Source organism: Erinaceus europaeus, chromosome 1 (genome assembly GCF_950295315.1).
Source record: "Erinaceus europaeus chromosome 1, mEriEur2.1, whole genome shotgun sequence".
NCBI classification, from domain to species: Eukaryota; Metazoa; Chordata; class Mammalia; order Eulipotyphla; family Erinaceidae; genus Erinaceus; species Erinaceus europaeus.
The window spans coordinates 20557097-20584146 of NC_080162.1; the positions used below are offsets into that span (position 1 = coordinate 20557097).

The 27050-nt window shown below is 40.8% G+C and overlaps 1 protein-coding gene across 1 annotated transcript; it reads left to right on the forward strand.

Moving 5' to 3' along the window:
- The first annotated feature begins 608 nt into the window (after positions 1 to 608).
- SRGN (serglycin) lies at positions 609 to 12174 on the forward strand. The gene is made up of 3 exons (XM_016188597.2): positions 609 to 764; positions 7995 to 8142; positions 11267 to 12174. Exons 1-3 carry the CDS (start codon positions 689 to 691, stop codon positions 11532 to 11534), a joined length of 492 nt encoding a protein of 163 aa, XP_016044083.1. The 5' UTR covers positions 609 to 688; the 3' UTR covers positions 11535 to 12174.
- The last annotated feature ends 14876 nt before the right edge of the window (positions 12175 to 27050 follow it).

Consider the following 27050-nt stretch of genomic DNA (forward strand, 5'->3'; position numbering starts at 1 on the left):
GGTAAGAGTCTACAAAATACTCCCACCCTCAACTTGGGTCCTGGGTAGAAGGAGAGTTAGCAGGTAGAAATAGTTTGAGAAGAAGAATCCTTTTATATAGAATCTGACATCTTTTTCTTTTTTTTTTTTTTTGCATTTAGTACTTAGCCTTGAAGTTTTACTTCTTTGGCTTGGCTCAGTGAGCTATACTGAGTAACTTTTTATTCCCAGTAAAAAAAGACAAGAAGGAATATTTTATGTTGAAGGTGCTCGGAATAAGAAAAACTGCACCTATCTCCCTTATCTCTTCAACAGTGAGATGGACTTTTAATGTTAAAAATCTCCTATTTTGCTTGTTGCCTAGAAGAAAGAAAACCAAACTATTGAATTCTCACGCTAGTGCTTTCATGGAGGAAAATAAGTCTAGCAGATAAGTAACAATAAGACTTGAGAAAGCAGGCCTGAGGGGGCAGTTGGATGCAGTTTCATAATGGGTAAGATAGTTATTTTGCTGCCTTTTTTTTTTTTTTAACCTTTCTGGGTTTTGATGTAGATCTCTTTCTATTTGTTCAGGAAACTATGACGTGTATGCTGGGCAGGGCTTGAGGTTTTGGAACCTTGTCTAAAAGGAACAGCGAACAGGGTCCTGCTACATTTACTAATCGTGAGGCCGGTGTTCAGGTGCTGGAGCTGAAGTGAGTTGGGCAGGATGCGGGTGCTTTTCCAGTGCAGTCGGCTGGTCCTGGCTCTGGCTCTCATCCTGGTTATAGGCTCTTTGGTTCAAGGTAAGAGACTGATGTGTTTTTGTTATTGGTTGTTTTATTTTATTTTTTTCCATTTTAGTAAACCACCCTATCCACACAAAGGATCCTACTCACTTTAAAGCACATAATATGTGTGCTATTGCGGGAATTTAGTCAGAGAAAAAGGATTTGAGGTGGTTGAACACCTTTCTGTGAGGTTGGTTAAGTTTGGCAGCAAGAAAAGTTAAGCTCTGAGGGAGGTGTGACCTTTTCAGCTCTTCGAATGATCCAAATGTGTCATTTTTTCTGTAGACGAGAATATGTGGTGTATAGATTTTAAAAAGCTCAAGGAAGGAACACAAAAAACTACTGGTGTGTCCACTGGCTAGAAGAGATAGCATCTCTGGGTGTTTGGGGTGTTTGCTACATCTGAGGGTCTCTGTCACTCAGTGTTAATGTATTACAGTTTTGTCATAATCAATTTAACAGCAGGAAATGATATTTTAAAGAGTAAATTTGGCTGTATGTATTTGTTCTTTTTAAAACTTAACCTTAGTAAAGATTTAACCATGGTTCAACATAGTTAATGTTGATTCTCTCGGAGAGGCTAAAAGAATTTCAGTGTTTGCGCCCTTGCTCAGAGAAACAATCCCATTTGGAAATTTCTTGTTAGGTTTCGCTATCATTAGACTCATTTGCTCAGACTGAAGCAACTTAAAATCATTAATGAATAAGAACATGAAAATGATCAGTTTATAAGCAGAATACAAGCTCCTTTCCCTTGGCAGACAGGAATCATGTCTAAAATGGAAGAAGACCTTAACCCTATAAGTAAATGGAATAGTTTATAGTATAAAAACATTAAGCTCCCCCAAACTGTAAAGGAAATATTGAGTCACTTTTTTTTAGAGAGAGAAAGAGACAGAGAGGTACAAAGGCAGAGAGAGCTGGTATAGGAGACCACAGTACTGAAATTTCCTTCAATGCGGTGGAGTCTAGGCTCCAACCTGGGTCACACACTCGGCAGAGCAGTGCACTATGCAGGTGAACTCTATCATCAGCTCTGAATTCACTTCTTCAGTATGACTTCTGGTTGTTGTAGTTTTACTGGTAGAAATGAAATGCAGATAATGGTCCGGGAGGTGACACAGTGGATAAAGTACTGGACTCTCAAGCATGAGGTCCTAAGTTTGATCCCTGGGCAGCGCATGTACCAGAGTGATATCTGGTTCTTTCTCTCTCTCCTCTTATCTTTCTCATTAATAAAAAAAAAAAAAAATTAAAAAAAAGAAATGTAGATCACCTCAGATACATACATGTGTTGGAAATTTATGAAATAATGTTGTTGTGCTAATATTGAGGGAACAAAAGGATCTAATGTTGAAATGTTTCCACAGTTGTATTTTCTTTCTTTAAAAAAAATTATAATTATCTTTATTTATTCGGTAGAGACAGCCAGAAATGAATGAAATAGAGAGGGAAGGGGGTGACTGAGAGGGAGAGAAACAGAGAGACACCTGCAGCGCTGTTTCACCACTCGCAAAGCTTTCCCGCTGCAAGTGGGGACCAGGGGCTCAAACCCAGGTCCTTACACATTGTGACATGTGCGCTCAGCCACGTGCGCCACCACCCGGCCCCCAGATATATTTTATAAGGGATACGACATAGCTGTTTGTAGGCAACAGGCTTTACTGGGATCAGCTTGATGAAATAATTCCCTAATGTGCTCTGATATTTCCTTTTGTGAAGCCATATTCCTCACTGGGGCTCAATAGGTAAAACTAGAATCAAAACAAACATTTTCCTGGTGTAGTAGGAACTCATTAGGAAGAAGTACAGGAAGAAACCATTATGAAATTGTATAAATGTCTAGAATTTAGGCCATCACCTAGTAGATTTAGTTCTTTGTTAGAAATGGAGGGCAAGAAAAGGAAACCAAATATCTGGAGGATGGCTTCATCTGTTAAAGCACCAATTGGCTTGCCCGAGATGCCACAGGCTACAGTTTCCATCCTCAGCACCACCTTATGATGGAGCTGAGCAGTGCTTTCATAACAGATAAATAAGTACTTAAATGTGCTTTTTAAAAGAAATGGACACACTCATACATGAAATGAACTAAAAAACTAGGGTGTTTCCAAAGGAGAACTGCACTGGGTATTGGGATTAGAGGCTTACAGATTCCTTTCACATCTAAATAAGGAAATAGTTGGCTACCCACAGCTATGTGTGTGAGTGATAGCAGTTTATGGTTGCATCACAAGAAGCTCCACTACTATCTTGCTGTGCTTCCATGTGATGCTAGATACCATGGGCAGGGGGATAGATAGCTCACCCGGAAGGATGCCTGCTTTGTCATGTGAGCAAGAGTTAGCCTGTGAAACCACACACACACACACACACACACACACACACACACACACACCTTATCCCATTGATTTGACTGAAAAGAGCAAATCAACTAGGGTTTTTTGTTTGTTTGTTTGAATTTGCTTGCTTGTTTGATTTCTAAGTTTCTACTGCAACTCAGTTTTCTTCTAGGTAGATTAGATATTTTTATTTAAAACAATAGCAAAATCTCCCTTTGACTATAGCCCACTCTATAAAGTTTATGACTCAGTTGAACAGAGGGAGAGAAATTGAAAGTAAACTTGGAATTTTTATAGCTTGTCAAACTATGTAAAGGGGACTTAGCCCTTTTGTAGAGGTGAGATGCCAGTGTCTGTAATAATGAGCTCTGTTTAAATGTGACCAAACAATGAATAAAATGTCCCTCTCACCCCAGCCGTGTGGCCATTTCTGTTAAGTTTCTCTAACATATTGCTGCAACTCTCCAATAAGAATAAGAAATCAGTAAATTGTGATGATGATGATGGGAAAATATTGCTAATACCATCGAAAGTTATACAGAGAGTACTATAGTAAATTGTTTTGTCTAGCATTGATTATTTATACACAGTGCTTTGTCAGAGCAGAGTTTGTGGGGGTGGGTGGGTGAGGTGTTTGAAAAAGGGCATGAGGGCATGTGCTGTGAGGGAAGGGATTCTAAGTAAAAAACAAAGCACTCTTTCCCTTTGAATCTATCACAAACTTAACCAGCAAATCCAGTTAAGTGGGACTTTCTAGAAAGATAACCTGTCTAAGGACTTTTATTTTCTTCAGTTATACCTTTCTCCTTTTCCTTGCAAGAAAAGAAGTCTGGAAGGAAGGAAGGAGGAAGGACAAAAGAAAGGAAGGATAATTTTTAACATAAAAACTTTAAGCAAACCCTTTTACCTTTTTACCATTACGGTAATCAAAGCATTTCTCTCGAGAAAAACATCCAAGATACTTCCATAACATCAAGGGCTGGACACATCCTGCCAACACCCTTGGAGAGAAATGTCAGGAATTTAGTATCTGTAATCATTCCCTTCATTTGAGATCATCAGTCTCAAATTAGATTTTTGGAGTGGTGATAGAGAACTCCTACCTTTGATTTCTTTTCTTAAAAAAAAAAAAAAGTTCCTTTCTTTATATCTTAATATATTATCTATTTGATAGACAGAGATAAATTGAGAGGGTAAGAGGAGACAAAGGAGAGACACCTTCAACCCTGCTTCACTGCTAGTGAAGTTTTCCCCCTGCAGGTGGGCACAGGGGAAGAGGCTTGAACTAGGTTCTTGTGCACTGTAATATGTGTACTCAGCCAGGTGTGCCGATGCCTGCCCATTTTTGATTTCTGTAAAATATTCAAACAGCTTTACTGTGATAGAGTCCACAGATACCATTCTTTCATTTTTTTGTGTGTATTATCTTTATTTGTGTATTGGATAGAAACAGCCAGAAATGAAGAGGGAAGGGAGTGGTAGAAAGAGAGAAAGATGGGGGTCCTGGTTCGAGTCCTTGGCTCCCCACCTGCAGGGGAGTCGCTTCACAGGCGGTGAAGCAGGTCTGCAGGTGTCTGTCTTTCTCTCCCCCTCTCTGTCTTCCCCTCCTCTCTCCATCTCTCTCTGTGCTATCCAACAACGACGTCATTGACAACGATAATAATAACCACAGCAATGGTAAAACAACCAGGGTAACAAAGGGGAAGGGATGGCCTCCAGGAGCAGTGGATTTGTGGTGCAGTCACCGAGTCTGGGCAATAACCCTGGAGGCAAAAAAAAGGGGGGGAGAGACAGAGAGACACTGCAACACTTCACCACTTGCAAAGCTTTCCCCCTGTAGGTAGGGACTGAGGGCTGGAACCTAGGTCCTTGTACATTGTAACATGTCCGCTCAGACCTGTTGTGCCACCACCTGGCCCCTACATATCACTTATTTACAAAATATAATTCAATGTGTCTCAGTACATTCACTTATATATACAAACTTATATATCACTTATATATCACCATAGTCAATTATTTATTCATTTATTTATTTATTTGTTTGTTTAAGAAAGGAGACATTAACAAAACCGTAGGATAGAAGGGGTACAACTCCACACAATTCCCACCACCTGATCTCCATATTCCATCTACTCCCCTGATAGCTTTCTCTTTCTCTATCCCTCTGGGGACCATAGTCAATTTTATAATATTTTCACACAAAAAGCCCTTCTTTATAAATTGAAAATCTGACATTATGAACCCTGGGGAAAATTTTATTATATATGTATATATATATATATATATATATATATATGTACATATATATATATACATATATTAACTAATTTGTCTCTGTTATGCCTGTGAAAAGATATATTTCACTCGGGTGCTTCATCACAGTGTGGGTTTGACGTTTCAGTCTAACTGCTGATCTGGGCAAACATTTTCCCAGCTAGCTACTCAGCAGATCAGCTTTGTGTAGAGAGTGTCTAGATTCTGTCCAAAATTGCAGCCAGGAGCCCCTGTGGTTACCCAGTACTTGAAATGTGTGAAATGTGGCAAAGCCAAATTTTTGAGACATCCTATAAATGTAAAATAGACACCAGATTAGGAGTTTTAGGGTTAAAAAAAAAAGTAAAATAGTTATGACTAACCTTTATATTCGTTACATGTTAAATAAAAGTACTTGTAGCTATTGGTTTAAGTGAAGTGATTGAATCCACTTATTTTTTTGTTTGTTTGTTTGTTTAAAATATGACTGCCAGAACAACGAAAATTCCATTATGTACTCCTCATGGTAATTTCCATTGTGCAGTGCTGGTCTAGACGCTAGGGTGAGAAGATACCGCCCTCTACTGGATGAGATAGTAGCTGTCTTATCCCACTCACAGGAAGAAGCGTCTAAGTAGCAAGCTAGAGACAAATTTATGCGGCCTCAGAAAAGAATCCAAAAAGGAGAAAAAGAGGGAGCAGCGGGTTAAGCGCACTCAGCGCAAAGTGCAAGGACCGGCATAAGGTTCCTGGTTCGAGCCCGGGCTCCCCACCTGCAGGGGAGTCGCTTCACAGGCGGTGAAGCAGGTCTGCTGGTGTCTATCTTTCTCTCCCCCTCTCTATCTTCTCCTCCTCTCTCCATTTCTCTCTGTCCTGTCCAAAAACGATGACTTTAATAACAACAATAATAACTCCAACAACAATTAAAAAACAAGGGCAACAAAAGGGAAAATAAGTAAATATTTTTAAAAAATTTTTAAAGAACAAGAGAGCTAAATCATACTAAATATCTACCAAGTGCAAAGATTTGTGTTAAATGTTTCACCTACCTTGGCCTTATTTAAACAGAAGCTATTATTCACATACATTTCCCCCCCTTATCTTTTTTATTGGATAGAGATAGCCAGAAATTGAGAGGGTAGGGGGGAAATAGAAAGGGAGAGAGAAAGAGAGACACCTGCAGCACTGCTTCATCACTCACAAAAGCTTTCCTACTGCAGGTGGGAACCATAGGTTTGATCCTGGATCTTTATGCACTGTAACATGTGCACTCAACCAGGTGCACCATCACTCAGACCCCTACTCATTAAAAAAAAAAATTATGAGAGAGATAGGAAAGAGAGAAAAGTGAACCAGAGCACATGTACTTGCAGGTATTGAACTTGGGACCTCATGCACGCGAGTCCAACGTTTTATTCACTGCACCACCATTATTCATCATTATTCAATTTTGCAAAATGAGGAAAAGAGAGGTGCTAAATGGTAGAACAGGAGCTTAAATTCTGGTCTCTATACATTGTCTACTATCAGAAGACACACTGAATGGGGGGATGGGACAACTTTCTCATTCTCTACTGTAGAGAAAGGAAGACAGAGGGAAGAGAGAGAGACTTTCATTCTCTTTCTTTTCCCTCTGTCTTCCTTTCTCTCTAAAGTAGAGTACCACTCCATGGTTCATGAACTCCCCCAGTGTTACCTGTGATGCTACTAGGAGGTGCCAGGCTTGATCCCAAGCCCTTACAGTTGGCAAGGTACCCACTCTACCAGATGAGCTATTGCCTGGTCCCCACACCTATTTTTAAATATAGATTTTTCTTGTGATGTTGTAGTCTTTTTGATAACCATTACTTTAAAAAATATTTATTTATTTATTCCCTTTTGTTGCCCTTGTTGTTCTGTTGTAGTTATTATTGTTGTCGTAATTGTTGGATAGGACAGAGAGAAATGGAGAGAGGAGGGGGAGAGATAGAGGGGGAGAGAAAGATGGACACCTGAAGACCTGCTTCATTGACTGTGAAACAACTCCCCTGCAGGTGGGGAGTTGGGAGCTTGAACTGGGATCCTTACGCTGGTCCTAGCACTTTGTGCCACCTGCTCTTAACCCACTGCACTACCGCCTGACTCCCTAACCATTAATTTTTTAAAATACTATTTGGTCAGTATTTTTATTTATTTATTTTTATGGAAGTGTGGAAGAGAGGGGATTATTTTGTTTTCCTTCTTTTTTTATGGTTGGAAAATAATCAAATTAATGTACTATAGACTGCAGGAAAAAAAAACAGAACAGTTCAAAATGTATCCCTGCTGTATACACCAAGAGATATAATAAAACCTCGTAGGGGATTCTACAAACAGTAATGGCTGCTCTTCACTAGTCCCTGAGTTCAAGCAATCAGGGAAACCTTTGATAAGTTGCTGTATATGTCCATTAATATGAAGCAGAGTCTAGAAATGCAAACTAGTTTGCATCTGGTCTATAGTGACTGGCACAGAGAGGGTGCTCTTGTTATAGTAATGACCACAAAACTGTTCACATCTTACCTTCAACCAAATCTAGAATCTATTTAATTAAAAGCTTTTTGAAGACAGAGTAATTAGAAGTAGTGAAAGAGATCCTTATTAACCACTGAATTCCTTGTTTGGGAAGGTCACCCTGTGCAAAGAACCAAGTACCAGCGGGTTCGCTGCAGTCCTGACAGAGGTTCTGCAAACTGCATTGATGAAGAGGAATCAACTGTTGGACTAAGCTCAGCTGAATTTGACGGTTCTTCCCCTCTAAGTACTGACTCTTTTTCGTAAGTAAACTTTTTCTGACTTTAAAGTGGTTACTATTTCACTAAACTGTTGAGATCTTGTCCTGGAGGGGCCATGATTGTCTTGTGTTTTCCTTTGGTGGTTTGGATTTGACTACACTGGTAACACTGCACTGTATTTGCTGGTATATGACATGTGCAAAGATATAGACCATCTGACTTTTGTGGGTGACAGGGATAAAATTGAGTATTTTTCACCAACAGACATTGAAAATGACTAAACATTGTTCTATTTCTGTAAGTAGAGTACATTATATGTTAGAAAAGCAATACGAGGTGCTGGGCAGTGGTGCACCTGGTTTGTACATACACATCGCTTTGCTCAAGGATCTAGGTTTAAGTCCTCAGTCTCTATCTGCGGGGGCGGGGGGGGCTTCACAAGTGGTGAATCAGGGCTGCAGCCACCTCTTTCTCTCTGTGTGTCTCTCCTCTCTCTCCCTCTCTCTCTCTCTCTACTTCCCCTTTCCCTCAATTTCTCTCTGACCTATCAAATAAAAAGAAAAAAGAGAAGGAGGAGGAGGAGGAAGAGGAGAAGGAGAAGAAAAAGAAGAAGAAAGAAGAAGGAAGAAGGAAGAAGAAGAAGAAGGAGGAAGAAGAGGAAGAAGAAGGAAGAAGAGGAAGGAGGAGGAGGAGGAGAAGGAGGAGAAGGAAAAGGAGAAGGAGAAAGAAAGAGAGGAAAGAGAGGAAGGAAGGGGGGAAATAACTGCCAGAAATGGTGGACTCACTGTGTAGACACTTAGCCCCAAAAATCAACATGATGGCAATGGAAGAGAGAAAGAGGGAGAGGGGGAAAGGGAGAGGGAGAGGGAGGGGGCAATAATTTATCTAAATCTATAATGTTGGAAATTTATCCAATTTTACAATTATACACACCATTTCATCTGCATGCTTTCTCTACATGACCTCATTTTGTTCTGTAGCTGAGTACTCTGTGTGCGTGTGTGTGTGTGTGTGTCTATAACTGTTCCCAGATCTGCTTTCCTTTTCCCTGACTCCAGTCTGCGCCTGTCATCTGTCCACATTTAACATAATGCATCTATTATATTAGATAATTTTTGCATAATATTTGTACCATCTAACATTTAGCTTATTTTTTAATTGCCTGTCCATGCCCCCCCCCACTAAGTTATGAGCTTCTTGAACAGGGACTTCATCTGTCTCCTTTCTCTCCCAAATACCCAGAATACAGATTACATATTTAACATTTTTATTGAATTAATGTATGTATGAGTAAAACCTCTAGTCTGTTTGATTTGTGGTCTACAATTTTTAATTAATTAATTTTTAAATATTTATTAATTTGCCCTCTCTGTTGCCCTTGTTTTTTTTATTGCTGTAGTTATTATTGTTGTTATTGATGTCGTCGTTGTTGGATAGGACAGAGAGAAATGGAGAGAGGAGGGGAAGACAGAGGGGGAGAGAAAGACACCTGCAGACCTGCTTAACTACCTGTGAAGCGACTCCCCTGCAGGTGGGGAGCCGGGGGCTTGAACCGGGATCCTTCTGCCTGTCCTTGTGCTTTCAGTCACCTGCGCTTAACCGCTGCACTACCACCTGACTCCCTACAATATTTAATCGTACTTGTTTATTTGATAGAACAGAGAGAAATTGAGAGGAGAAAGGGAGATAGAGAGAGAGAAAGAGGGACAGCCACAACACTGGTTTACCATCAGTGAAGCTTTCCTCCTGCAGGTGGGAATGGGGGGCTTGAACCTGGTGCATTCCAGCGTGTGCTTGGCCACAATTTATAATTTTCATGGAGAGAATGATCCATGGAACTCAAAAGCTTGTCCTGATACTTTGTTACCTTGTCCTGCCATGGGAGGGTGGCACTGGTTCTCTGGACTATCACACTCGACATTTTGGCATAGTTCTGCTGAATGCATGGACTTTAAAGGCAGGATAATTTTCTGATTTGGAGATTGGGGAGAAAAGTGAATGTTGTTATATTGGCAAATATATAATGCTTACCTAGTTACAAAGATTAATTAATTATTTTTGTCACCAGTGTCATCACTGGGACTCAGTACTAACACTACGAATCCACCACTTCCAGTGTCCATTCTCCACTCCCTGCCTTTTTTTTTTTTTTTCTATTTTGATAAGACAGAGAGGTATTGAGAAGGGAGGGGGAAGGAGAGAGGGAGAGAGCAAGATAGACAACTGCAAACATACCTCACAGCTGTGAAGCATGCCCCCTGCAGTGGGGAGTGGGGGCTTGAACCTGGGTCCTTCCACACGGTAATGTGTGCCTCCACCCACCCCCTCACTCTTTCCTTTCTAAATTTATTTATTTACTCCCTTTTGTTGCCCTTGTTGTTTTTTATTGTTGTTGTTATTGATATTTTCGTCGTTGGATAGGACAGAGAGAAATGGAGAGAGGAGGGGAAGACAGAAAGGGGGAGGGAAAGACAGACACCTAGAGACCTGCTTCACCGCTTGTGAAGCGACTCCCCTGCAGATGGGGAGCCGGGGGCTTGAACACAGATCCTTACGCCTGTCCTTGCGCCCGTCCTTGCGCCAGTCCTTGCACTTTGCTTAACCTGCTGCGCTACCGCCCGACCCCCAGACTCCTTCACTCTTAAGAGTGAGTTATATGGTCCGCTGTAAATTGCTTTTTTATGGAAAGAAATTTTGTAGGAATTTTAAATAAGGAGGAAAATGCCATCTACTAGGATACTTGTTTGTTCCTTCTTCAGTGGGAGAAAATGAAAAAAGAACCTTTATTTTTCCTCCAACAAATGACTCATTAAGTTGATTCTAAATTGTAGGCTTGCTATGCTAGTAACAAGAAAACGAACATTGATAGTTGGGTCTGTAGTGGATAGGGGTGGAATTGAAAAATACAGTAAGTAAAAAAAAAAAAAAGAAAGAAAGAAAGAAAGAGAAAGAAAGGAAAAATGCAGTAAGTTAGGTACAATACAGGTAATTATATGGGAAAGTCTGATTTCTTTTTATTTTTTTAAATCATTGAATAACTGGGAAATGTTTGGCTTTTTATTTGAGTAATTGAGTGACTACATATAACATCTTAAAATTCTGACTACAATTATCTTTCTTCTGTCTCAAAATTTACCATGTCCACCCCCACCCCATCATACTTTAGAATGAAGAAGCTTCAGTACAGCAACTTCCTTTTCACTGAGGACTTCTCTGGGTCAGGTTCCGGCTCTGGCTCTGGCTCTGGCTCTGGCTCTGGCTCTGGTTCAGGATCTGAAAGTGACTTTGAAGATTTCCTCAGAGGTGTTGAAGATGAATACCAAATAGTAGATGGAAAAGATTATTCTTACAATGTTAGGTCTTTCCAGAGAGATTCGCCATCAGATGATAATGACTTGGACCAAGATGAAGCAGAAGTGAATTTTTCTATTTAAAAACAAAAAATGGATTTTTCTCATCTTGACACCAGGCAATGCATTCACTAAATTCTGTGTACCATGGTTAAATGATCAGTTTGGGGATAATAAGTTCTCTATACACTTAAAAACATCTGAAAAAGAAGTTTAAGTTTTAGTAACTTTGTCCTCATGAATTCTTAATGTCCGTTTTGTCTATCCTATATGCTCCAGAAGATTCTCTGCATTTCCTTGTATCATATTCAACCAATACCACTATAATTAACTATACTCCACACCTTGTTAAAGTCACTTTAGGGAATAAATTATACCCTTAAAGAAATTCAGTTGGAGAAGAAAATTGGCAGTCAGTATGTCATATCTTGAGGAACCTGCCTCTGTGAAATACAGATATGGTCCTTTTATGAAACATAGTCAGTATATAGGGTGGGTATTTGACATGTTTTACAGAGTGAAGTAGGACTCTAATGTCACCACTGGGTGTATTTGCAGAGATAGGGAATGTATTTTGTTTAGAGGTATGACTACTATCATTATTAAAAACTTAAGGCCAAAATTAAATCATGCTGTGTTGTCAATACCTCATGCTGCTTCACCTGTTCCCCTGATGTCTGTGTATTTTCAAACGTTACCATATTAAAGCAGAAATACAACCAAAGGGTTAGGTTGTGTGAGATGTCTTCTTCTAAACTCAGGAAATAGTTACTTTTATTCATATATGTCCAGATAGGATAGATATCTCACCAGCAAAATGTCTGTAAAATTTGTTTGTAGCAAGAGTAAATTTTGTAACTAGAATAAATGATATTAACTAGCACAGCAGATGAAGAAGACAAGGTGGGGCAAAAGGATTAAGTACACTGAACAAAATACTTTTTAGATGTTATTTTATTCATTCATTCATTTATTGCCTCTAGGGTTATCACTGGGGGCTTGGTACCTGCACTACAAATCCACTGCTCCTGGCAGCTCCCCCCCCATTGTTGTTGTGTATGTACTTTAATGAGAGAGATACAGAGTTTAATGAGAGAGGTACAGAGAAAGACCAGAGCACTGCCCAGCTCTGGCTTTTCATGGTGTGAGGAGTTGAACTTGGGACTTTGGAACCTCAAGCATGAGAAGTTATTTTTGCATAACCATTATGCTATCTCCCCTGCCTATCAAAGCATGTCTTGACAATTCCCATCGCTGTTCCCCTTTATTTCTGAAAACCTCATTAACATCATTGTAATAGCTGCTGCCCTGCACTGTCCACATCCTCTCTTCAGAATTAAGAACTTTTAAACCTCTTATCCAGAGTCACACCTCTTGCAGGAAACTATACTCAATGTATTCTGCACTCATTATTTGGTTAATGTGAACATTGAATTACCAGGTCAGTGGGTCCATAACTCCAGAAGGATAAAGAATTGGAAAGCTTCTAATGGAGGGGATGGGATGGGATCATTATTAAATCAATAATAATAATAAAAAGAAATACCAGGTCAGGGGCTAGGTCATGGCATATCCAGTAGAGTGCATATATTACCATGTGAGAGGTTCAAGATTTAAGACCCATGTCCCCACTTGCAGACAGGAAGCCTCATAATTGATGGAGTAAAGCTGCAGGTGTCTCTCCTCCTTCCCCCGACCCTGCCTCCCTCTACCAAAAAAAAAAAAAGAAACCAACAGTCCTAGATTCAATCTGCCACACCACCATAAGCCAGCGCTGAGCAGCACGGGGGGGGGGGGGGTTGGAAGGAAGGAAGGAAGGAAAAGAAAGGAGGGAGAGTTGGGTGGTAGCGCAGCAGGTTAAGCGCAGGTAGCTTAAAGCACAAGGACCGGCTTAACCATCCTGGTCAAACCCACCCGCCCCCCCTCCCCACCTGCAGGGGAGTCGCTTCACAGGCGGTGAAGCAGGTCTGCAGGTGTCTGTCTTTCTCTCCCCCTCTCTGTCTTCCCCTCCTCTCTCCATTTCTCTCTGTCCTCTCCAACACGACAATAATAATAGCTACAACAATAAAACAACAAGGGCAGCAAAAGGGAATAAATAAATATTAATAAAAGAAAGAAAGGGAGGAAGGAAGGAAGGAAGGAAGGAAGGAAGGAAGGAAGGAAGAGGAAACGATGGCTGCCAGCGGTAGTAGAATTGTTGTGCAGAGAACAAGCCCCAGCAATAACTCCGGTGGCAAAATAAATAAATAAATAGATAGATAGATAGATAGATAGATAAATTCTTTGGGAAAAAAAAATGATAGCTGTCCTCTGAAGCAGCTCAGAACCACTACCAGATTGACAGCTCCCTGAAGGATCATTTGAGAATTTGTTAGAACTGCTTTGCAGCTCAATTTCTTTCTTTACTTGCTCCCCACCCCCCCCCGTTCGTTCCCTTTACCAGTGTCTATCCTGAGAGTGTCCCCTTGTGTCTTTCTTTATGCATTTTTTTCATTTCTTTTTTTAGATTTTTTTTTTTTGGACTTACTTTAGGGACTGGACAATGGTGCACCTGGTTGAGTGAACACGTTGCAGTGTGCTAGGACATGGGTTCAAGCCGCTGGTCCCCACCAGCAGGCTGAAAGCTTCACGAGTGGTGAAACAGTACTACATGCCTCTTTCTTTCCCTCTCTATGCCTTCTGTCCTACCAAATAAATAAATATTTAAAAGATTTACTTTAGGTCATATGAAATAGAGAGGAGTTCCAAGAATCTCTGCTAAAGAATCTAGTATACTTTCCTCTTAACTTCTCCTTTGACCCAGAACAACCCAATTATGCAAATAGTGGGCCACTGATGACCCAGTAAAAAAAGACCTGGACAAGTCTGTTACCCTGAGAGCAGTGAGCTGAACCAAAGGGCAAAACAAAAGAATCTCTTAAAGGATGATTGTTTTAATTCTTTCCCCAATAATAAGTGTTAAAATTCAGCATAAAAGGATCATTGGAAGATATTGAAGAACCATGATTAGTACCACATGCAGAAATTTTATCCAAAATTGCTAAAGGTTGGGACTGATATCCATGAGCATCTGAATAATTACTAACTTATCATCAAAAGAACAGTCTTTGATCTCATTTTCAAAAAAAAAAAAAACTACTACTCTTAAATTGTTGAATGATTTACAATTTGTGTTTCCTAGAAAATTAAAAAAAAAGAAAAGAAATAAGAGAAAGAGGGAGGGGAGGAGGGAGAGAGAGGGAGAGAGAAAGGGTACATGTAGTATTTATTGAGGATCAAACTGGGAGCCTCAGGCATGTAACTTCTGTGCTCTACCAAACTGAGATACTTTTCTGGCTACACTAATTTTCACCATTAGTCTTGTTCCATGGGGAAATTCAGTCTGTGATGCTAGGACAGGTAGAAAGCATATGCTAAAATGGGATTGATTCTGGGGCTAGACCATCTGCTGCGGAGTTAACTGCAGCACTGCCTTTTTTTTTTTACAGAGAGAAATCGAGAGGGGAGGGGAAGAGAAAGACAGACACCTGCAAACCTGCTTCACCACCTGTGAAGCAACGTTTCTGCAGGTGGGAGCCGTGAGCTCAAACCAGGATGCTGATGCCAGTTTGTGCGCTTTCCGCCATGTGCACTTAATCTGCTGTGCCACGGCCCGGCTCCCCAGCACTGCATTTTTCAAAGATTTATTTTTATGAAAGCGGCCAGAGCACTGCTCAGCTCTGCCACATGGTGGTGCCAGATATTGAACTTGGGCCGTCTGGAACCTTAGACACTCAAAGTCCGGTTTTTTAACACTGAGATATCTCTGTGACCCTTCATTAAAACTTCTTCTCAGGTCTGATAGTGACTAAAGAGTCATCATTAAAGTTTGCCAGTCTCTTGCCCTTATTCAGCTTTTGCAGTCCTTTGATAAGATTAGCTTTGGAATGAGTGAGAGAACTGTAATAGGAAGTAGGTGAGGAGGGAATCTAAGACTTAAGTAGACACTATTTCATTATGAACTTGATACTGACTCACTGCAGACTATTGTGTATTTTTGCTTTCAGGCATATATTTTACCCTAATTTATGGATACATGTGGAAATACACTCTATCTCACGGGACCTGGTCTATATCTAGGTTTTGGGACTTTATTAGGAAGTGAACCTCCAAGGGCCAGGTGGTGGCGCACTTGGTTAAGTGCACACATTATAGGAAGTGAACCACCTGGAGTGGAATTAGAAAATATTATGAAAGGAGAGGTCTCACCTGAGTAATGAGGGTGAAGGGTTGACATTCCATGCCTGACATCTCTGGACTCAGGCCACCCCATCAGCTGGGGCCCTATTCAGAGAGTCTGAGATTCCTAATCAGACATGATGGGCCTAGACCTCAAATAAATCCCTCTCATCTTGTTACCAGTCATCTATCTCTATCAGGACAACAAAATAGACCCTTTTGTGGGCCCCCAATAGGACCTTGCCTTCAACTTGGATCAACAACAGTAAAGAACTGTCCATCCTCCGTTTGGAGGATGGACAACATACTCTATTGTACACCTGAGGAAGATGGGTCAATATTGAGGCAGCTTGGAATGTTCCTACTCATGATCACAGAATATGAGCTCAGATCTACAGGGATGCAGCGTTCACATAGGCTCCTAAGCTGAATATGGGCCCCAGACCACATCAAATAGATGGGGTTTACAATCAACAATATTTACACCCCTTTCCCATATTAGGGAGCTACTCTCTTCCCTGATCCAGCTTTCTGCTTCTTTTCCAGCCATGACATCATCTCCCCAGACAAAAACTTGGATCCACCTGCATATCAGATTTCAGGCTCAGGGAAAAAAAAAAAAAACTAGTATAGCCATAGGCCCTCTGGAATATAACTAAAATATGCCTACTAGCTATCTACAAAATGGAGTACCCCCCAACTCTTCATCTGCACTACTCCAGCCTTTAAGTTCATGATTGATCAACAATTTCTTTGGCTTTGTATGTTAACTCTCTTTTCAGCCATCAGGTTCCAGATGCTAGCAGGATGCCAACCAGACTTCCCTGCACAGACAACCCCACCAATGTGTCCTGGAGCTCTGCTTCCCCAGAGCCCCACCCTACTAGGGAAACAGAGAGGCAGGCTGGGAGTATGGATCAACCTGTCAACACTCATGTTTACCGGGGAAGTAATTACAGAAGCCAGTCCTTCCACCTTCTGCATCCCACAGTGACCTTGGGTCCATATTCCCAGAGGGATAAAGAATTGGAAAGCTATCAGGGGAGGGGATGGGATACTGAGTTCTAGTGGTGGGAATTGTGTGGAGTTGTACCTCTCTTATCCTATGGTTTTGTCAATGTTTCCTTTTTGTAAATTAAAAAAAAAAAAAACTTCTTCTAAGGTTCAGGTGGTGAGGCACCAAGTTAAGTGCACATAGTACAAAGCACAAGGACCCACGCAAGGGTCTGGGTTCGAGCCGGCACCCCAGGCCCTGAGACCTGCTCCTTAAGAGCTAATTCTGATTAAAGAGTCTGCCTTTCAGTTATCACTGTCCTTCAAGGTCTGTCTCTACTTCTCCCCCAGATCAATAACTAAAGATAAATAAATAATTTATTCTTTGTCCAGATCAGTGACTAAAGTTACAATATAAACCAATAGGGAAATTCTGGATTTACCAAGGAGGAAAGGCAATGTACTCTGTAGATCCCTCATGAGCTCAGAGAATACCTATAAAACTTCATTCTGAGAATATCTGATTAGAAGATGGAGAAAGGTGTTTGACAAGACAGAAACAGTCCCCTGGGAAAATAGTTTTAATAACCTAGTAAAACCCTTGGAGCAGGTATTGACACACTACCAGAATGACTTTTAGAAACTTAGAGAAAGTAACATCCTCTCTGAAGCTAACTATAAATGCTGACACTGTCGTAGCAGGGAGTGGAAGAATGAGTCAGAGTTGAGGAAAGTGAGTGTGCTAGATTGATCAGAATGGATAAATCCTTAAAAACTCACCAGAAGCAATTGGTTCTGCAGGAATATCAGAGCAATGAAGATCATGCTGATGCTGACTCATCTGGTCCCTTTTCCAGTACCCAAATGTATAGTTAGAATGAAAGTACTTTGGGAAGCAAAACCCCCACACGAGTTTCTTGACTTGTGTGACACGAAGTATCGTAACTGGGGAAAACTAACTGCTGAAGCTGCTCTACTCTCCTTCAGCTAGTACACGGCTCTGTGAAAGAGAAATCACCTGAACACAGAGGGGTTTGGGGGTGGCACGTGGCATTGGGGAGGCTTTATTGGCCTGGGCTAACCTTTTTAGATACAGAGACAGAGGGAAAGAAAGGAAGACAACAGCATACCTACACTTTGTCCGATATAGTGGGGGTTGTATCTGTGTTGCATGTAGGACAAACCAGGTGTACCATGCAGGTAAGCTACATAGCCAATAATAGAGTCTACAGTTTCATGTGTATAGTCTATGCTTTGGTCAGTTAGTCAAGGACCTAAAATAGATAAGAAGAGTAGAGACTAAGAAATCTGAGGCTTGTAAAAGCATGTACATGTACCTATGAGGGAAAATATAAAATGTGAACATTTTAATATCAAATGACAGTTCCCACCAGAAAGCATCAACAAAGTATTAAATAGGGAACTGGGGAAATAGCACAGTGGTTATGTAAAAGACTTTCATACCTGAGGTTTCAGAGTCCCAGGTTTAATCTCCAGCACCTGAGCAGTGCTCTGGTAAAAATACAAAAAATGAGTAATTTCCCATCTATTCCCACTTTTTGTAGTGTTTTGAACATGGATGGGTGCTGAATTTTGTCAAAGTCTTTCTCTGCATCTATTGAGATAATCATGTGGTTTTTGGTTTTGCTTTTATTGATGTGGTGAATGACATTGATTGACTTACGTATGTTGAACCAGCCTTGCATTCCTAGGATAAATCCCACTTGGTCGTGATGAACAATCTTTTTGATATACTGCTGTATCTGGTTGGCCAGGATCTTGTTCAATATTTTGGCATCTAAGTTCATCAGAGATATTGGTCTGTGGTTTTCCTTTTTTGTTGTGTCCTTATCTGCTTTGGTGTCAGGGTGATGTTGGCTTCATAGAAGGTGAAAGGGAGTGTTCCTGTTTCTTCAATCTTTTGGAAGAGCTTTAGAAATATAGGTATTAACTGTTTCCTGAAGGTTTTGTAGAATTCATTTGTAAAGCCATCTGGTCCAGGACTTTTGTTGCTGTTTCAATTTCTTTATCTGTGATTGGTGCATTTAGGTTTTGTAGTTCTTCTTGGTTTAGTAACAAAAAAAAAAATACAAAAATGAAAATAAATAAATAAATACAGGCAGATTCCAATCATTCTGTCATGGGCTACTCTAATAAACATTGTGTTTCTTAGACAACATTGTGTTTGAGAAGAAGTAGCCATAGTGGTAAAGGTGGAAGCTTTGAGTAAGCTCCCACTGACTAAGGCTGATTTAGGTGCTGATGTTGCCAGATGCCCATATGCTAATAGGCTGGAGTGGAGTTGGGGAAGCAAGTCCAGAAGACTGAAATGTCTCTCCCCAAATTAAATGGTATCGAAAAACTGACTCTGTGGAGTTCGCATGAAGCAGTCTAGAGGCAGCTGACAGGTCTCAGATCTGTGCCTTTTGGGAGGGAGAACGGAGGATATGGACTGGAAGGAGCATTGCATACATAAACAAGGCATGGGAACGGGGTGCCTGCAGCTGGGCTCTGGGAACAAAACAAAGCCTCCAATTAACTCATAAACATATCTCCCTTGATGAGCAGCTAAGCTCATGGATTCATGCGTATGAATGGGTTCATGGATTCATGAGTATGTGCCGGGCTAGCGTGGGGGTGCCTCTTCCAGTGCGAGTGCTCTCTGGGTTAGAGAGAACATGACTGGAGCCAGCCTGGGCTGCTACTCACTCAGCAACGAGGGAGATGACTCAGGAACAGAGCTAGAGGTGGCGAGTCAATTCGATTCTTTATTGACCAAAGAGCCCAGGCTTTTAAAGGTCGGACCTGGAAGTGGCAAGTCAGAAACAGAAATGGCTTGACATGGTTTGGAAAGCTAACTTCCTTAGCAACTGTTGTGAGGATTTTAACTGGTAGGATAAATAATAATACCCTGCAGGCAGGGAGGGTCTTGAGGGTAGAAAGAAGATAGATCAAAGGAATGGAATGAGTGGGGATCTTTTCGGCAAAACAATGATTATGTAGATAATAAGGGAGCAGGTCACAGAATCAGGAATGCCAGGGTGCTTTGTGAGGCAGGGAGTCTGATAAGACGAGAGGATGGATGTCCCCTCAAGTCAAGCCCTGCCAAGCTCAACCACATCCTCACAATTTCCCCACAAGTATGAGTCCATGTGGGTTCACTGGGAGACATCATCCACAGAGGCCTCGCCTTACAGTTAGTGGAAAAGTCAACTACTGAGCCAGGGATATGGCACAATCACTCCAGGCAAAGTTGACTACAAGTTGACTCTATTTGAGCCTTTCTGTTCTAAAGTGACAAGAAATTTGTTCTAGTAGAAGAGTGATACACTTTAGGGCAGGGAGTAGACAGCATAATGATTATGCAAAGAGAGTCTTATGCCTGAGGATTCATAATCCCAGGTTCAATCCCTTGCACCACCATAAGCCAGAGTTGAGCAGTGCTCTGGGTTTTGCTTTTGTTATTTTAAAAACATACACTTTAATCTTTTCTTTATGCATGGATTTGCCTGTCCTACTCACAGTGTCACCATCACTGTCAATATTTAAGACTTACAGGATGTTTGATACACCAAAAAATTTCATATATAACATTGCATCACACCAAAGAACCCAATTTATAGCAAGGTAATTCAGCAGTTACACGTAACCATGGAATCCACTGGTTCTGCTACCTAGATATCCAGAATGATGGAAGGACTTATTGACGGCACAGCTGAGATACCAGCCTGGATATGAAACACCAAGTTTGGAATGCCAAGTCCAGGATGCAGTATACATACTGTCAATGACCTTTATATTATACTGTGTTCTTGATAAGTTTATACATGTGTCCAAGAACCAAGGAGTGTAATCAGGATAAGACACACTGAACATGGAATCAACTTGGGGAATTTGTACTTCCACTCCTGCAATTCTATGGTTTGTAGATTTAGTATTATGGTTCCCTTGGGGAAATATTTCCATCACAGGACACAGTAAGGGTCCTACTAATGGGAGTTGGGCAGTGGGTGGTGCACCTGGTTGAGTGTATACATTACCATGCCCCACCCCCATCCACCTGCAGGGGGAAGTTTCATGAGCCATGAAGCAGGTCTGCTGGTGTCTATCTTTCTTCTTCTCTCTCCATCTCTCTCACCCCTCTTAGCTCTTCTCTGTCCTATTGAATGGTATAAAAAAGTAAAGAGAGAGAGAATAAGAGATTCCGCTGTTCATGAAGCTTTCCATTGCAGGTGGGAAACCAGGACTTGAACCAGGGCCCTTTGAGCATGGTAATGTGTGTGCTCTGCCAGGCTCAACCTCTAAGTTTAACTCTTTGCAAGAACCAGATGAGACTTCAAGAAACCAGGAACTTAGTATTGAAGTTGCAAATTAAAGTGGTTTAGTCAAGGAAAGAGAAAGAAAAAAAAAGAATCCTACTGAATTTCAAGCTATGGTGGTAGTGATTTAGGCACTTTAAGGTCTTTGTTCCAAGGGATAGATAGCTATGCAAGAAGTAACCATATGCCATCTGCATCAGGGAACTGAACCTGAACATCAGGAGGTTGGAAATCAACTGCTACACAGTGGGAGGACTATGACTGACACCTGAGTGATCGATTTACTGAGGCTGTTCCCTCTCCAGCTCAGATGGTAAATGCATGAGTTTAGCAGACAGATCTCAGATTCCTGTGATTGAAGTTCTGGGTTAATTCTCACAACCAGGTTGTTCATGTCAGTAAAGCTATCAGCTACAGATCAGAAATATCTAGAATTGATAATAAAGGAACAGAGAATGTTAGTTTTGGGCTGGGAAGACAGCATAATGGTTATGTACAAGACTGTCATGCCTGAGGCTCTGAGCTTCCAGTTTCAATCCCCATCACTACCATAAACCAGAGCTGATCAGTGCTCTGGTTTCTTGGTATCTCTCATCTCTCTCATTAAAATAAGCAAATAAAACAGTAAAAAAAAAATTTAGTCTTATCTGGTACAAAGAAAAAACAGAAGACAGCAATATTCTCTGGCACAAATGGGAAAATGCATAGTAGGTTCTTGCTAATTCTTACTCTTTTACCTTTTGGTTTCTATTTGTCTATAAGTCACTTATTATAACTAAAGAGATTTTGGGGTATGTGGAGTCTCAGGATGCTTCCAGTATGTTTCTGAGCATATCAAGAATCAGTACAATTAGAGATTCCTCACAATATAGTAGGAGAAGCACAGAAATAATGGTGATGCAGTTTGCTTTAAAGGCTTTTTCAAATCCATAATAATTATGAATAAATGCTAAGCTAGCAAAGAAAGGCATGATTGATATTGTAGAAACTTTTTGTTTCCATTTCCTCAGCATGTAGTGTTTCATCATTTAAATCTCTGTTTAAAATATTAATACAATTGATCTTTCAAAACTGAATTTGCCTTTTTAGGGTTATATTCACCTACAGTCGCTCAGTCTTAGCATCACTGGTAATCAGCTAGGACATTTCTCTGTTTTAGGGGCCTGTCCTACACACTGTAGGACACTGGAGGGTGACTGGCACAGATGTGATTTCTACCCACGTGGATGAACAGCTGTACACCCGCTGACCTGGCTATCAAAAATGTCCTCATTAGTTGGCAAAAAAAGGCAATCTCTCTTGAGAAGAAAAAAAAAATCAATAAAATTAATGCAATTTCTTTATTAGAAAGCTTTTACTTTCTTGTTTTTTGTACAATTTGTAAAACTATCATGACAACAAAATACATGTTCACAAGTCTGCAAAAAGTACAGTTTTAGGCTATGGCAAATACTTTCCAAGTTACTTCAAAGAGCTGTCTGCCACAACAGGATCTTTATGTCATCACCTTATTTATTTATTTTTTTTGTGAAACACTTTTGCTGCCAGCCTTACTTCCATTTCTCTAAACAATAAAGGCGTATTGCACCAAAGTGAAAGACTCTGAGATCCTGGTGCTTGGTAGCGAAAAAGACCTAAACTTTTAGTGAGAGTGTTTTGTAGACATCTATCAGAGGGAAATGAGTAATTGTACCTGTGTGTCAACAACTATCCTATAGTCCATTAGTACCCCCACCCAGTAAAGGGGGAAATGAACTGACATTAAGGAAGGACAGTACCTACTAGACTAGCAAAGAAGAGAAACAAGTTCTATGAGTTTTAAAGTCACAGAACCCCCAAACCAGGATCAGTGTCTTAGGTAGAGTGAGGCTAAAAATAATAATAATATCATCTATTAGTTATCTTTTGTCATATACTATAGTATTTCGCAACTTAGTGGCTCAAAACAACAAGTAAGACCTATTATTTTGTAGTTTCTATGAATCAGAAAATTGGGAGTGGACTACCCAGGGGATTCTAATTAGGGAGTTTCAGAGATTGCAATTAGACTGTTAGCTAGGGCTTCAAACGTCTAAAGACTTGCTTGGAATAGGGAGGCCTGCTTTTTATGATGACTCACATAGCTAGCATGTCAGTGCCAGTTATTCACAGTAAGCTTCATTTCCTCACTACACGAACCTCTCCTGGGGTGACATGACATGCTGACTCCTTTCAGAGTGAGTGAAACAAGAGATTTTTGAGGAAGTCAGAAGCAGTCTTGGAAGCCACGCATCACCACTCCCATCCATTCTTTTGGTCACACAAACCAGCATTGATGGAATTTGAGAAGGGATTACACAGAGCTATTTGATGCCGCCTTACAAATTAGCTATCATAACACAGCACCTAAAAAAGAACTTATACAGGCTAGAATATAAAACTAAAGCACACACATTACCATGTGCAAGGACCCAAGTTCAAGCCCCCAGTCCCTAACTGCAGTGATGAGGGGTGGGGGTAGAAGTGAAGCTTCGTGAGTGGTAAAGCAGTGTTGCAGGTGCTTCTCTCTTCCTTTCCCTGTCTTTCCCCCTTCCTTTCTGTCCTATCAAATAAAAAAGAAAAAAAGGAATAAAACACATAAAATTGAGTAAAAATATCTAGAAAGGAAGCAAAAGATCAAAGATGGAAGCTATGAATGACAAAGTAAGAAAATCCAGAAAAATAAATGGGAAGAAATTATCAAAAAAATTAACAAGTTTGCAAGATACAAAGCCAATTTTGAAAAAACTATAGACACATATACAAACTACATATACAACATCAAACAATCAAACAATGACATTTTGGGAAGGCTGGGTAGTGATGTACCCAGCTGAGCACACATGTTACAATGCACAACCCCAGGTTCAAGCCTCCAGTTCCCCCACACAAGGGTGAAGCTTTGCAAGTGGTGAAATAGTGCTACAGGTATCTCTGTATCTCTCTCCCTCTCTATCTCCTCTCTCATGGTTTCTCTTTGTCTCTATCTAATCAACCAACAAAATATTTTAAAAAGAAAATATATACAAAAAATAAAATGAAAGAAAGAATTCAGCCTTAGAACATCAAGTTGCATGCTCCCAAGGCCCCAGGTGTAATCCGTGGCCCCACTGTATAACAGAGTGGAGCAGTGTTCTGGCCTCTCTCTTCCCCTCTCATATAAACCAATAAATAAATAAATACATCTTTAATCATTAAAAAAAACTGAAAATTTTAAATTCCATCGTAATGATGTCCCACATTTAAATGCTTAGGGATAGATTTAACAAAAGATGTGTAAGAACTTCTACTAGATGGGAGTTGGGCGGTAGCACAGCAGGTTAAGCGCACATGGCGAAAAGCACAAGGACCAGCTTAAGGATCCCGGTTCAAGCCCCCAGCTCCCCACCTGCAGGGGGGTTGCTTCACAGGTAGTGAAGCAGGTTTGCAGGTGTCTGCCTTTCTCTCCCTGTCTCTGTCTTCCCCTCCTCTCTCCATTTCTCTCTGTCCTATCCAACAATGACGTCAATAACAACAACAATAACTACAACAATAAAACAACAAGGGCAACAAAAGGGAATAAATGTTTAAAAAGAACTAATACTAGAAACATATTTCTAAGAGAAATTAAAGATCTATATAAATAGACATATATATTATGTCCATATAATTGAAAGGTCATATTATCAAAATGCCAATGTTTTGGGCCTGCAAAGTAGTTCCACTTGTAGGGAGCTTCCTTTTCTGTGTGGTGCTTCCCTGTGGTGGCTAGGGGCTCAAATCGGGGTTTTTGTACGTGTCAAAGTGTGTGCTCTACCAGATGAAGCATCTTCGGTTCCCTTATTTACATTTTTAAATTTTTAATTATTTTATTTTTATTGATAAACCACAGAGAAATTGAGAGAGAATGAGGCGATAGGAAAGGAGAGATAAGGAGTGACACCTGCAACACTGATTCACTGCTTGTCAAGCGCACCCCCCCCCCAAAGCTGGGGACCAGGGATTTGAACCCTGGTCCTTACACCTATGTTCATAGCAACACAATTTGTAATAACTAAAACCTGGAAGCAAACCAGGTGCCCAACAACAGATGAGTGTCTGAGAAAACTGTGGTCTATATACACAATGGAATACTACGCAGCTATTATGAACAATGAACCCACCTTCTCTGACCCATCTTGGATGGAGCTAGAAAGAATTATGTTAAGTGAGCTAAGTCAGAGAGACAAAGATAAGTATGGGATGAACCCTGGTGCTTGTACATAGTAGTGTGTGCTCAACGAGGTGTGCCACTGTGCCTCCTTCTTATTACAAATTTTAATTCAAGGTAAGTTATATACCCAAGTGCAGAAGTCAAAATTCTCAGGTTATTAGGGTTGGCAAGATATCTCACCCGGGAAGGTGTCTGCTCTGTGACATGCTCGTGATTCAAGTTTGAATTCCTGGCCCCCAGGCACTTGGGGAAGATTCAGTGATGTGTTGTTTCTCCATCCTCCTCCCCCCTCCTCCTGCTCCTCTTCCTCCTACTTCTTCCTCTCTCTCTCTCTCTCTCTCTCTCTCTCCCCCCCCGCTGTCTCTCTCTCTTTCTCTCTTCCCCCTTTCACCTCTCTCTGTTGCTCCAGCACTTAACCCCACTCCCCTTCTCTCTCTGACTCCCAACTCTGACTTGCTTTTTGTATCTAAAAAAGTCATCCTTTGGAGTAGGGCACCAAAGTAAAAACCCTGGGTTGAGGGTGAGGGTGGATGTTCAGCTTCATAGGGTAGGGTGGGGGGCTGGGATGGGGACGGGACACAGTCTTTTGGTGGTGGGAATGGTGTTTATGTACACTCCAATCAATTTTTAGTCATATAAATCACTATTTAATTAATATGAGAGGGGAAAATTGATTGAATGTCTCAAACTTTTAAAATCACAGACTGAGTCTTTTTAATACATAGGCTGAGTCTTTGATATGTTGCCTCTCTTAAAAACTTAGACCAGGGAGAACAGAAGCAACAGGTGGCACAGCTATATGCAAATAATGTCAAAGGACATAAATTATGGTGATGGTGTGTATGATACAGCAAGTCCTAACAAAGGGATATTTCAAAGTTAACCCGATTGCCAAGTAATGTGACTATAGTAGTAACTATCTATTGTCTTCTTAAACCCTAAGATAGCAGGATCCTCCCGCTTCCTTTTTACAGCCTATATTTCCCCCAGTCCTGGAACCTCTAGGGTGGGGTGCACTTTTCTGCATGCTTCTCTCAATTCATACCAAAAGATATTGCATCCACTGATCCCAACCTAATCAACGCAAGGAGTACCACCCCAGCAGGCTTCACTTCAGACTGTGTGCAGAGACGTCAGGCATGGAATGTAAACCCTTCACCCTCATTACTCAGGTGAGACCTTTCCTTTCATAGGATTCTCAAGTTCTATTCCAGGAGGTTCACTTCCTAACAAAATACCAAAACCTAGATATAGACCAGCCCCTGTAAGATACAGCATATGTTCACATGTATACATAAATTAGGGCAAAATATATACCTGAAAGCAAGAATACACAATAGTCTGTACTGAGTCAATATCAAGTTCATAATGAAATAGTGTCTACTTAGACTTAGATTCCCTCCTCACTTACTTCCTATTACAGTTCTCTCACTCACTCCAAAGCTAACCTTATCAAAGCAAGGACTGCAAAAGCTGAATAAGGGAAAGAGACTGGCATACTTTAATGATGACTCTTTAGTCACTATCAGGCCATTCCATCAGCTGGGGCCCTATTTGGGGAGTCCTGAGATTCCCAAACAGACATAATGGGCCTAGACGTTGAATAAATCCCTCTCTCCATTGCTATCGGTCATTCCTATCAGGAACAACAAAATAGACCCCTTTGTGGGCCCCTATAGGACCTTGCCCTCAACTTGGATCAACAATGGTAGAGAATGTTCCATGCTCCGAAGGAAGAATGGACAACATACTCTGCTACACCTGAGGAAGATGGGTCTATATTGGGGCATCTTGGAATGTTCCTACTTATGACCACAGAATGTGAGCTCAGATCTAGAGGGATGCAGAGGTCACACAGGC